The following is a 13,839-nucleotide window of genomic DNA, read 5'->3' on the forward strand; positions in this document are numbered from 1 at the left end:
TAGGGGAGGGATAGCATTAGGAGAAATACCTAATGTAGATGATGGGTTGATGGGTGCAGAAACCACCATGGCACGTGTATATGCATTTAACAAACCTGGACGTTGTGCACATGTACCCTAGAACTTAAAGTGTAATGTAAAAAAAACAAAAAAAAAAATGGGCAAAAGAGCTGAATAGACATTTCTTAAAAGAAGACATACAAATGGCAAACAAGTATATGTAAAAATGCTCAATATCACTAATCATCAGAGAAATGAAAATCAAAACTGCAATGAAGTATCATCTCACCCCAGTTAAAATGAATTTTATCCAAAAGAAAGACAATAATGAATGCTGGTGAGAATAAGAAGAAAGAGAAACCTTTTCTCCCACCAACCCTACACTGTTGGTGGGAATGTAAATTAGTACAGCCATTATGGAAACAGTGTGGAGGTTCCTCTAAAAACTAAAAATAGAACTACCATATGTTCCAGTAATACCACTACTGTATATACTTGCAAAAGAAAGGAAATCAATACATCAAGGAAATGTCTGCATTCCCTTGTTTATTGCAGCACTATTCAGCACTATTCATAATAGGCAAAATATAGAATCAACCTAAGTATTCATCAACAGATGAATGGATAAAGAAAATGTTGAATGTATACACAATGAAATATTTCAGCCATAAAAAAGAATGCAGTCCTGTCATTTGTAACAACACAGATGGCGCTGGAGGACATTTTGTTAAGTAAAATAAGCCAAGCACAAAAAGACAAATATTGCACGTTTTCACTCACACATAGGAGCAAAAAAATAAATAAAATTTTACTCATGGAGATAGAGACTAGAATGATGGTTGCCAGAGGCTGGGAAGGGTAGTGGGGAGGAGCAAATAAAGGGAGGTTATTTAATAGGTACAAACCTACAGTTTAGATAGAATGCATAAGATCTAGTAGTCAGTAGCATGATAGAATGACTAAACAACAATTTATTGTATATTTTTAAATAACCAAAATAGTAGAAATGGAATGTTCCTAAAGCAAAGAAATGATAAATGCTTGAGGTGATGGATACTCTAATTACGCTGATTTTATCACTACACACTATGTGATAGGCCTGTATCAAAATATCACATGTATCTTATAAATTATGTATAACTATGATGTATCCATAATAATTATAAATAAATTTTTAAAGAAAAAATAACGGAGTGGGAGAATATAAGAGAGAAAATATTTGAAGAGTTGATAGGTAATAATTTTCCAGAAATTCTGCGAGATGCCAATCCACAGATTCAAGAACCCCAAAGAATCTTAGAATCTGAAGGATGATAAATAAAAAGAAATCTGCTCCCAGATACATTGTGCTGAAACTGTAGAATACCAGAAAGGAGAGAAGATATTAAAACCAACCAGAGAAAAAAGATAGATACCTACACGGGAATACATTTAGAGTGATAGCTGACCTCTCCATAACGACAATGGAAAGAAGTCCGTGATGATGTATTTGCTTTGCTATGTGAAAATACCTTATATGAATGAGGGCAAAATAAAGACATTTTCAGATAAGTAAAAATGAGAAGAGCTTGCTGACAGTAACTAAAAGAAGGTTGTATTCAGCTAAAATAAAGTAGCCCAGGTGGAAGGACTGGAAGGTAAGAAGAAATTATAACCAGAAAGATGAGAAATTGGGGATAACTCTAAAAATGATCTAATGGAAAATTATTAAAATATAAAATTACACTATATTATAATAATAGCATATAAGTCACAAATCATATGATTGGATTATATGAGAGAAGAAAGTAACAAATTAAAATATTTGTTAACTTTAGACTTTGATCATTTAGGTATGCAAGCTAAAATGTTCAGAAATAAACAGAATGAAAATAGAGGGTATAATTTCCAAACTAGTTGACAGGGAAAATGTAATGAGAAAAAAAATTGGTCTAAAAGAACACAAGAATCGGGTGAGGAGAAAAAACAGAAAAGCCAGGACAAATAGAAAGCACATAATAATCCAAATACAATGCACACTTGTAATTGCAACACATAGAAAAGACCAAATACTTTACAGACAAAAATTGCCAGATAAAATTTTTAAATGAACTATGTGCTGATTACTGGGAGCCCCTCTAAAACAGAAGAACATATAAACACAGAAAGGAAGATATACTAGGAAAATAATAACCAAAAGAAAGTTGGAATGTTTCTATTAGTACTGGATAAATGAGACTTTTACTAGAGCTAGTGACAGTTTCTACATAATAATAGAAGTTTTAATTCACCAGGGAGATAGAATATTTTGAACACGTGTGTGCCTAAGAATTAAATCTCAAAATATATGAAGCAATATTTGACAGATTACAAGAAAAAAATTGATAAGTTCATCTCCATAATGGGAGACTTAAACACATCTTTCTAATTAATTGATAGAACAACAGAATTAGCAAGTTTGATACCTTGCACCTAACAGCTGCAATTCAAAAGCTATATGGAAGTTGTCAGGAACTTGACCACACAACTGGGCCTTAAAGTAAGTCTCAATGACCATCTCTTAAGCTAAGCAACACAACCTCATTAAGTTGGCCACTGGGAAGGACAGGCCACATGTAGGTAAGCTTGTTCCACAGAGGATTTTCAACTCTGGAATGTTTCCACTGCCCTGGCTTACTGGTTCCTTCATGTTTTATGGCCCACCTAAAACAAAAGATAAAAATACAAAAAGAAATTTAGCAAGGTTAAATATCACTTTAAAATATTCATTTTATTCATTGAGTACTTACTATATACTAGGCAAAAACTCAGTTTGAATTAAAAACCCAAATCTGAAATTTTGCTGTGTAAAGAAACACAATTGAGAGTAACTTACTAAAAAATAATAAATTTTAAAATCAGGAAAGCATTAAGGTAAAATTGGCAATGTTATTGCTAGACAACTGTATTTGAGGCAAAAGGTAAAGTAGAATAACAGTCCTTTTATAATAACAATGACATAAATAACAATATTAACATAAAAATCAAGCAAAACTTTAGATAGTAAAAGAGAAGTTAACTGACATACAGTTATTGTCGGATACATTATTAAAAGACCAACAGATTACAAAGTACCAGATTTTTTTAAAGTAAAAAATAAGAACATAAAATATCTGACTGCTATAACCAATAAATGTAAGTATTTATATACATTGTAATATGCTAATGGAGAATATATCTTTCTCAACAATTCATGGAATATTTGTAATATTTGCCACATATACACAAAATAAACTTTAATATAATTTTAAAATAAAAATGGAATAAGTCATATATTGTGACAAATGGGAAAATAAAATCAGATATAAATGCAATTTCACAATTGTGACCACATATATTATATAGTAATTATATTAATTACATTATATATAAGTATAATATTTATCATAAGTAATATAAGTATTATATTAATTATATATTAATTATAAGTAAACATACATTCTCTCCCCTAACACTCTATGGTACCAGATAGAGGGAAAAAAAGATGTGATCAATAGATATTTAGTAAGCAATGAAATAATGTACTTGAAGTCTTACAGGATACATGTAGAATTATATTCAAAGATAAATTTATAATATTAAGTGCTAATTTATTAAAAGCTAAGTAGAGAAGGGAAATTAATAAAGCATTAAACTCAAATTATTGTTTTTTAAATATAAAATTGTCCTAAGGAAAATAGGTGAATGGAAATTATTATAAAGGTTCAAATATAAATCAATAACTTGGAAAGCAGATCCTCAGCAGAATGGTCCAAAGAAGTGTTTTTCAGTTTGGCAGTTCCTCAGAAAGTCAAATATTAGAATGCAACATGACCCAGCAATCCCATGTATAAACTCAAAAGAATTGAAAGTACATATTCAAATAATACTTGTGCATGAAAGCTCACAGCACACTATTAATAGTAGGCAAAAAGTAGAAACAACCCCCAAAATATGTCTGTGAAATAAAAAATATAATAGCAAATCTCTTGCAAATAAATCTAGGTGAATGAGAATGTAAGACAAACCAGACAGGAAAATTGAACTAAATACTTAACATTAACAAAATGAAAAGCAAGAGTATATTATGCATGTATATATTAATAAATACAATAATTCTAATGAATAAATGAATTTCTGGAAGAAAACCTCACAAATTTGAAATAGAAAATACTAAAAATGAGCTCCTGCTTATATAACTTTGCAGAATGTGGGACAGATCTTTTCATGTGATATAAAATACTTTAAACCATAAAGATACAGAAAACTAGTTAATTCATCTCATGGGGGGGAGATAAGCTTCATAATAAAGTTAGTTAGTGGTAATTTAAGATGTGATACAGCAACTGTATTTATAATTAAACATGCAAAATTCCTAAATCAGTGTTAGCCAATAAAATGTAACATCGTGGCAAGAGCATAATTATAATAGCTAAGAAATACTGGTCCTAGAAATGAAATTGTGGACATTTACTAATACAATACATCACTGATTAATGAGTGAGAATGTAGGAGCAGTGCATCACCCATTATTTTCCAGTGCACATGATGGTCATCTGAGCCTGCAAATTTTCTGAGATCCCTCAGCCCCATCAGATCGATCCATAGTACTTGGCCTTGTATTTCTCTTCTTTGTTCTGTGAAATCACACATTCATTATCTGAGCAATGCTTTTTATACATCTTGTTTCGTAGAGACAAGGCTCTACGTAGAGGCTACATACAAGACAACAAATACCCAGCAATCCAAACTGAAGTCTAAAGAGAAATGGAAAGTTCATTAATTCAGACAACATATTTGAGTTATTGGAATATTAGCTAACAACTTCAGAAGGCGGTAAGCTCCTACAACTGCAGGTGAAAGTGAGAGGAACACATATATTTAAGTCATACCAATTTTATTTTATCTTTTGGAATACGTGGTCTACCTCCAAGAACCTGCTTCTTTTGAAAACCTTTCTTGTAGTTTTCTCATTCACATGTCAACATCTGCTGGGCCTGGAGATATAAAAGCTTGCTTTCTTGTTTCTCATAGCCATATCTAGTTTATTGTTACTCCATCCACTTCCAAAGATCCCCAGTTGCTTTGAAGCACATATCAATAGACCATAACACCTACTTCACTTCCTGGTTGCATTTGTATCAGTTCTTTATCCTCTCTTCTCATTTATTGAAGAGTTTATTATTCTGGCTTACTTTTGTTCTCTCTACCTCTGCTCCTGTAATTAGCCAACATCTTTTCATTATCTAAGTAGACAATCCACCCTGGCCTCTCAGGGCCTCCCATGACTTTAACCCCTTTTCAATATCAGCCTACCCTTCCCATGAACACAACCTCAAACTGGTCAATACAAATAACTACACCACTTTCAAAATCCTATTTTCAACACCACCACCCTTTCACCACCACCTCCTTTTCCGCTAGTTCATGTATTTAAGTATCTCTACTCCAATAATTCCTCAACTCTTCCAGATGATCCAAGCCACTGCATTGATCACTTCTTCATATTCCATAACCTCCCTGCCAGGTAAGCTCTTCCCTTTGTACTCAGTTAAGATTCATGGTCCAGCGTCATAGCCACTGTCTTGTGCTTGCCCTCAACCCATTGCCCCTTCTCCTTCTCTGTATTCACTTAAAAATATATATAAACCAACTCTGGTTAAGTCCAGTTCTCTTCCTACGCAGCCTATACTTGAAGAGTTGATCAGTGGTTGGAGAAAAACATAAACAACCATGAATGAAATCGCTACAAATGGTCAGATCACAATGTGGTTGGGGGAGCAGTACAGATATATTAGGGAGTGTTTAAGAATTTGACGGCTTTTTTGGTTGTCACAATGATCAGATGACACTACTGTCATCTAACTGGCAGGAGACCAAGAATACCAAATATCCTTCAAAATATGAGAAAGTCTGTCCCGCGTCTCACAGACTTTCAAATTTCCCTCTGAACATTCATGTTGGGGAAAATTGGAGTCTAAAACCAAACTATATTTTATAAAATGACACCTTTTTTTTTATTGAGATGGGGTCTAGCTAGCTATGTTGCCCATGCTGGCCTCAAAGTCTTGGCCTCAAGTAATTCTCCCACCTTGGCCTCCCAAAGTGCAAGGATTATAGGCATAAGCCACCATGCCCAGCCCATAGTATTTTTTCATACACACTGAATTTTATAGAAATTCAGCTCCCTCCAATATCTCAAGGAGGGAAGCTCTGATTTTTTTTTTTTTTATGTCGTTCACTATTTTGGAAAAATCACATCATTGATAGCATTATCATTTATGGTATTTGAGTCACCAGTACAACATAGTTGTATCCTTTGGTATTTATAGTTCACATATCCAGTTCATTCTATGCATAGGACCAAGTATCTGCAAACATAATGTTGTCCAGAATAGCTGTGCTGAGAATTTATATTATAATATATATTACTTTTACTTTAAAGTTACTTTTCTTTTATTTCTGTAATTATTACTGCTCAACCATTTCTTTAAAATTACATTAGTGGGTAGGTTATCTTAACTATAAATTTTATTTTAGGATAATAAAGAAGTCATTAAAATATATTTTTTATAAAGAGGGAGCATGAGATCGGATAGTGTTGACAACTACTCTTTTAAATTTATAACCACAAACTTCAAGTGGCCCCTAGCACCACTGGGCCATCTCCATTCCTCCATCCCATTGACTCCAACCCCTCAGGGGCACATGACTTGTTTCTCATCAAACCTCTCACTTCCCACTGCCCATTTCTCAATGTCTGCTGGAGCCTTTCTTATCTCACTGAGAAAATAGAAGTGGTCAGAAGACTTTCCTCATCCCCCCACCAGCAAATCTACCCAGCTCCCTGCCTCTGTACCCATACACTCTGCCTGCCCTCCTGCCCTCCACTATAGCGGAGCTGTCTGTGCTCTGACTGAAGGCCAATACTTGTGATTGTGCCTCGAATCCTTATCCTCCCTCATCTAGGACTTTGTTCTTGCTTTGTGCTGTTAATTTTCCTTCCCTTCTGCATCATTCCTTCTGCATAATGTCTGACAATCTGACACGAAGAAAAAGAACCTTCTCTACACTCACATCCACCACTAGTTATTGCCTTATTTCTGTGTGTCCCTTTGCAACAAAGTCCTTAAAAGACTCATCTCCTTTTTTATTCTCTTCCCTTTCTCTCCTAAACAAATTCCAATTAGATTTTCATCTCTGAAACTCCAATGAAACTGCCTCATCCGGGTTTTCACATTACCGAAGCCAAAGGTTTTTCTTAAAACATACCTGAACTAATAGAAACATCTGACAAAGGTTATTTCCTCCTTCTGACCTGGCAGACCCAATCGTACTAAAGCTATCTGAGGTGATAAAGGATTCTGTATTAAGTCTCTGGTAAGCCCAATAAGAGAGGTGCAGTGTTGGTCCTAAGACTGTTGAGCAAGATCATCCTCTTTGCAACAGAAAACAACTGCGTTTTTGAAAAACAATCACTGGTATATTGAAACACTATTTTTGAGACTAAGAACTGGGACATGCATGGTGAAGTGACTATGAAAACTGAGCCACCCATCATATGGTAATATCCTTCATGACATGTGGTAAGACAGATGCAACTTCATCCTTTATTGTACAATGGAAGTGATATATTTAGGATCAGGCTCAAGCAAATCCAGGTTTTTTAACTGATTCCTCTCCCTTAACTTACACCTATGGCCTGAAGAGAGTTTCTCTATGACTATTTGATTAATAGCAGAAGAATTCAAGCCTGGTTCACAAACAGGTCAGTGTGATGTGTTAGTGCTGCTCAGAGTGCACTGCTATTACATTTATAGTCCCACTTGGATGCGTCCCTGAAGGACAGTGGTGAGAAATTGTCCCATTAGGTTGAGCTGTGAGTGGAATACTTAATCATCGACTTTGTAGAAAGTATAGGTAACCAGAGCTGTGGATATACATTGATACATTATTAACGATTTCACCTGCTGATCAGAAGCCTCAAGAAAACAAAACTGGAAGATCAGGGAAATGGAATTTTGAGGAAAAAGTATGTGGATGGATCTATGGGGAGGGTATAAAACTTGTGAATCTTTATTTCTCATGTAAATGCCTACTGACAGCATCTATCACAGAAGAGGTTTTCAACAACCAAGCGGACAGGATACCCAAAGTTTCCCCATCAGAATGTTTATCTATTGACCTGATGTCACTACAACCTTGTCTCAGATTAAGAGACCCATTTTATGGCAAAGGAGGTGCAATAGTGAACCACAGGATTCACCTGTCTTACATTGTACATTATCTCCCAGAAGCTGTTGGCATCAGATAATGAAAGAATGGCCCTGAAGTCTGAACTAAGTCTCCAGCTTGTGGAAACACTGATAAGGCTGGAGTGTTATCCTAAAGGATCAGTATATGCAGTGATCCCAGCAATATAGGGTGGTGTGTCCTTAACAGCTAGAATATATGGGTTTAGAAACCAATGGTAGAGGGAGGACTGGCTCTTCTTGCCGTCACTTTCAAAAATCTACTTCAGAATCTGTATTTCTATTTCTAAAACCTTAGGCTTTGTTGGGTACTGATTTCCACTGTGGTAACACTTCTGCCAGTGGATGCAATAAGTCTTCCACTGACCTGGGGAGTGATTGGAAAATTGATCTTGATTGCCATGAGGACTGAAATTTGCCGCTACACAGTGGAGGCAAAGGTCTGAAACCCAGGGGACCTTGGGGACATTTGGTAGTGCTTCTATGCCCAGTGAATAGAGGAAACGGGCAACTGCATCAGTCATAGTCTAGCATGGGCAAATACATTAAGGGCTGAGACTTCTCAAGGATAAAGTCCTGGGTAAAGTAACTCACACTAGTCAAAGCACTAGCCAAGAATAAGAGAAATCTAAAATTGATGGAAGAGGAGGAAGTTGACGTCTACCAATCAGAGTCTTAGGACCAACTGCAGCAGTGAAAGTTGAGGCTTGATTTGCAAACCCTTTTTGAGTCATTTTAGGAGACTGCAATGGATGACCACATTGAAGTACTTAACTATAACCCCAACCCCTTGAGGCAGAATTGAGGGCATGTTATTCTCCTATAAGATAGGGATATTGTTAGAGGTGCAAGTGGATCTGAATGGCCTAAGAGATGGACTGTACTGGGCCCGGTTTACGTGCCTCTCCAAATTCGCTCAGCCTCATTCTCCTCCCTGTTCACACGTTCAGTGAAGATCCTAGCCACCACTGTAGTCACTTCATCTTCTACCAGCACCAATTCTTTTATTCACTCCCAGAGAGAGGCCCAGGCTTTGGCACAGCTTCCTTCATACCCACTGAACCACGGAGTGCTCATGGGTGTGGAGTGTTCCTTCATACCCACTGAACTACTGGAGTGCTCCATTTCTTGGAGCTGACCAGTCATTCCACCACTTCAGGTCTCAGATAAAATATTACTCCATAGGGCGTGGGCTCTGGCTTCCCCAGTGACTGCCTAAAAGGCCCTCGGAGGATCAGTAATTTAACCCAGAAGTGAGGGGGACTCAATGCTTCTTGGGGAAAACTTTGACTAATTAGAACCTAGGGACAAGAGGAATCAATAAATAAATCCCTTTCCCTTCCTTCCCAAGATATATGGGTCCTACAAACCCAGATGAAAGGTTGCCCAAGTGAGTTTATTTTGAAGCCATGGCCAAATCCATCACACTCTACCTGGTACTTTATTTCCCTCCTTCCCTTCCCTGCTTTCATTTTTCTTTTTCTTTTGCTGACCTGGGATTGCACTTCCTAAAAAACCTTAGCATATAAACTTCTTCAGTCTACTGTTTACTAGGAAACTTGAATTGAAGCACCAAAAGACATGGGTGAGGAGCAATTTAAATCTCTATCTGATCATACTCTCAGGTAGGGTATCTTGCCATAAAAGAGTCTAAGTTCAATCTAAATTGTCTCTCAGCCAAGAAGTTGGGGTTGGGGAAGGAATTTAATCTTCAAGTATAAATATATAATAGAACAACTATATGTTTATAATAACATATAAACATATTTGTATGGATATAAAATCACACCTTAGTTTACTTCTACAGTTTTTCATTATCTGTTTGCAGTGCCTATATAACTTCAGCCCATCAGGGTGTCTTTAAAATGAGCCAGTCAGGTTCAACTTACACTGTTAATAAACATTAACATAGAGCAAAGGCCATTCGACTGCAGAGTTCTGACACAGCATGACCTTTTATGTAAAAGCAATAGACCTCTTAATATTCTGCTTTATAAATGAAGAGCTGACAGACCCTTAACTGTAATGGCACTAGCTGGCCCAGCTATAATGACAGCACATGTGCACAACACAAATTAGAACTTTACAGCATCAATAAGTTCTCAGGAATTCTAATTCTTAAAAGCTAGCACTAGGTGGAGACAGTGATTCATGCAATGCTTGCAGGCAGCCTTTTCCTAGGGCCTTGGAGAATTTGCTTCTATTTAATATTTCCATTTTTTTCTTCAGTGTGGATAGGGGTGTTCTTGAACAATTGGTATTTCTAATAGAAACATTATATAAAACAAAACATCTCCGGTTTTGGAAGGACCTACTGGAAAACACTCATGTATATTCAGAGCCCACAAGGTAGCCAAATAAGCTTCAAAGGCAATTTTATTTATTTAACATAGTGTCTTTATTAGCTTTGCCTTCCCATTAAAGGCAAAATTCTATTTATGGTACTTTATGAGTATCTACTTTCACGGATAGGGGTATGAACAAAGTTGCAGTTTCCTCCCAGATTTATCTGAATTTAAAAGAAAAAAATTAGGGTCTCTGGTCAATATTTGATTGACAGTTATCTCCTCTCTCAAAAACTAAATCCAGAATTAAACATATCAATTTCAGTATGATTAATGGAGCCACAGATCCACCACAATGTTTTATTCAATTAATCTTTTAAAGTAATAGAAAACAAAAATACTTTAGATAATTTTTTGGAGTCCAGTGCCTTTAATAGAACTACAATTATGAAAATTTGTGCAAGTCTGTATACATTGTAACAAAAAGATATTATTTAGCACTCTTGGAAATCAATAGTAAAACAAAAACAAATCTAAATGTGCCCTAGTTGAAAAGAAACAGTCTTTTTCATATTCTATCAGGACAAAATTGTATTTTTCCAATAATGTAATGAACATAGTAATAAAATTAGACAATATGTCATTTGGGTCTGGTATAGTAAATAATAGATAAATAATAGATATTCCAGCAAATTCCAGCTCAAATAAGCAATGTCTAACAAACATGAGGGTTAAAATGATCAGATTCACGTCCCACGACTGTTAAAGAAATGCTTTAAATGTTTTGCTTTATACAAGGTGCTATTTATTTATTTAGCTGACCACTTTTCAGTTTTTAGGATTACCTAAGCAACAAGATAATAGCACTTAGAATGTATTTATAATGAATTTAAAACGGTATGTTTCCATAGAAACAGTGAACAGGATATTATTCATACAGGTACAATAATATATTTTGTGCATTAATTTTGATAGGATTCAGTTTATAAGACTGACTTTAAGTACTTCATCTCTGAAAAAAAGGGAAAGGATAAGAAAAATAAATACATAGATTGTAAAAAATAATAGTAATAATGACCTACTTTGATGGAATTTGAAAATAGCCCATCAAAATTCCATGGATTTGAACTGTTTTGAAGTTTTCTAAGGTTCTTGTACTCTAGACAGGGAACAAGTCACTCCAAATTTGGAACTACATGCGCAAGCTGGTCTTAAACACTGCATAAGGGTTAAAAGGCTAGATGTACAGCTGAAACTTGATTACATCAAATATTACTCTCTAGTACCAGTATCATTGTATGAAATATTTTAGCCCATTTTTATTTTGCAACTTACGATGAATATTAAAGGTAAATTAATATTTTATGTAAACAATTATTTTAAGATTTAAACTTTAAATAACTTCATCCTAAAAGAAATAAGACACTAAAGACTGCAGCATTATTAGTTTGCAAGCCAAAATTTACAAAGATCAAGTAATTTTTGTAAATTAAACATTATTCTATTTATTTCTGGAATATTTTGTACAAACTAATAAATACAGTTGAAATTTGTTCATTTGCCTTATTGTATATTCATGCCCCTTTGCCCTATCTCTGTACATTATTTTGATAACTAGCAAATTATTTAAAACAAGAACTGGACTTCAATGGCAATTAAGGGCTAAGAAGGAGAATGCTGTGCTATGATCATAATCCATCTTGCATAGCTGGGAGTTTCTAAGAATAAGAAATCATTTCAACAATGACACTGAAAAGAATATTTATTTCATCATAATTTCCATAATTTTATATTATATCCCTCTCAACTGATTTTCTTTAACCACCTTAACACATCTAAAGTTATTTTTAAAAGATTAATTATTAATTATGGTAGAAACATATGGTACATTAATAATAATTGCCAGTAGTACATATATATTTAGTCTAGAAAAATAAATGGATATACAAATAGATAGAAAGCCAATCCTGACATCTCTTGGAAGTTAGCTTTTAACATAAGTCTTTTACCTGCTATTTTGTTTTGTTTTTCTAGTTGGTTGAGCTTCCTGGTTATTTAGATTCTGGATACATAGGAGTAATTTATATTCAGCACTAAAAACCTATCATTATCTCCCATAGTCGGAGTTTCATACTTGGTGTAAAAGCAAAGCTCTCTTTGCAACTCAGTAGTCTCTACCAAGTGCAAGATTTGTAAACAAAAAAACCATCCCTTCTTCAACAATATCTGCTTATGTTGGAACCACACGAGATCCCTGAGTTCTTGAATCTGTTGCATTTATCACCTATCTGGGCTTGATAGGTAGGTGAGCTTTGATACCTCAGGTATTTGGTGGATAAACTCCCTAAAGTTTCCATATTTATTTAAATGAAAACAAGATAAATGAATGCTGTCTATTGAGCACTTGCTCTCTCTCCCTAGCACCAAGCTAGACATTACAGGGAATACAAAAGAAGTTTTGAGGTGACTTCTTCTCTTAAGAAAGTTTTATCATTTAGGAAGAAGCTCAGAGGGCTGGCAATTTTTTAAAAAACACGACATAATCTAATAAAAAAAGAAATAGCGCTTTCAACAAGAGTTATAACACGTAGTCTAAAAGGAAATAAGATAATATTAGCTTTTTATAGAAAGAAACCATAGGGAAGATAATCCTTGAAGGATGCATGAATTTTGTATACAAGGAGAACAGTTTGAGGTGAAGGGGAAGAAGAGAGGTGCCATTTCAAGAAACCAAGGAAGAACTGTATAGATATTATATATTGTATAAGATATTATATAACTCCCACACATATGACTCTTTGAGTAAAGACAGAGTTTGAGCTAGAAGAGAGTGCAATTCGTATCCGCAACTGGTCATTTCCTAGCCTCAGTTATGTCAACTAATTTTGCTTAAAGTGCTGATTGCCTCTATTTGTCTGTGTCAGAAAGAAACAGTTAATCCCCCAAATCAATTTTCTCTTCCTTCAGTAGTAATAGACTTTTAGCTGGGTACATGACTACCTGGCTATTACAAGCTTTCTTTGCATTTAGGTGTAGCCATGTATCAAAGTTCTGGCCAGATAGTTGTGAGTGGATATGATAGGCACCACTCACAGACCTTACCCTTAAAGCAACTGGACACGTACTCCACTGGTCCCTCTTCTCCATCCCACTGACTGGGAGATGGTAAGAGCTGGACTAACTGCTTTAGAGCCATGGGTGGGAGCCACATGATAAGAATGGCAGAGCCACCTACCAGCTCTGTAGCACTACCTACCTATAAACTGTCATGCAAACAGAAATAAGCTTCAGGGTAAGCTTAAATT

The 13,839-nt window shown here is 35.1% G+C and overlaps 1 protein-coding gene across 1 annotated transcript in view; it reads right to left on the minus strand.

Annotated features, from left to right (window-relative positions):
- The window catches only part of DCDC1 (doublecortin domain containing 1), a 508,775-nt gene that overhangs the window by 89,086 nt on the left and 405,850 nt on the right, over window positions 1–13,839 (minus strand). The window contains exon 23 of the mRNA XM_021926829.2: window positions 2,559–2,682. Coding sequence (XP_021782521.2) covers window positions 2,559–2,682 — 124 coding nt within the window. The remainder of the gene's footprint in view (window positions 1–2,558; window positions 2,683–13,839) is intronic.

This window comes from Papio anubis, chromosome 12, assembly GCF_008728515.1.
Source record: "Papio anubis isolate 15944 chromosome 12, Panubis1.0, whole genome shotgun sequence".
Lineage (NCBI taxonomy): Eukaryota > Metazoa > Chordata > Mammalia > Primates > Cercopithecidae > Papio > Papio anubis.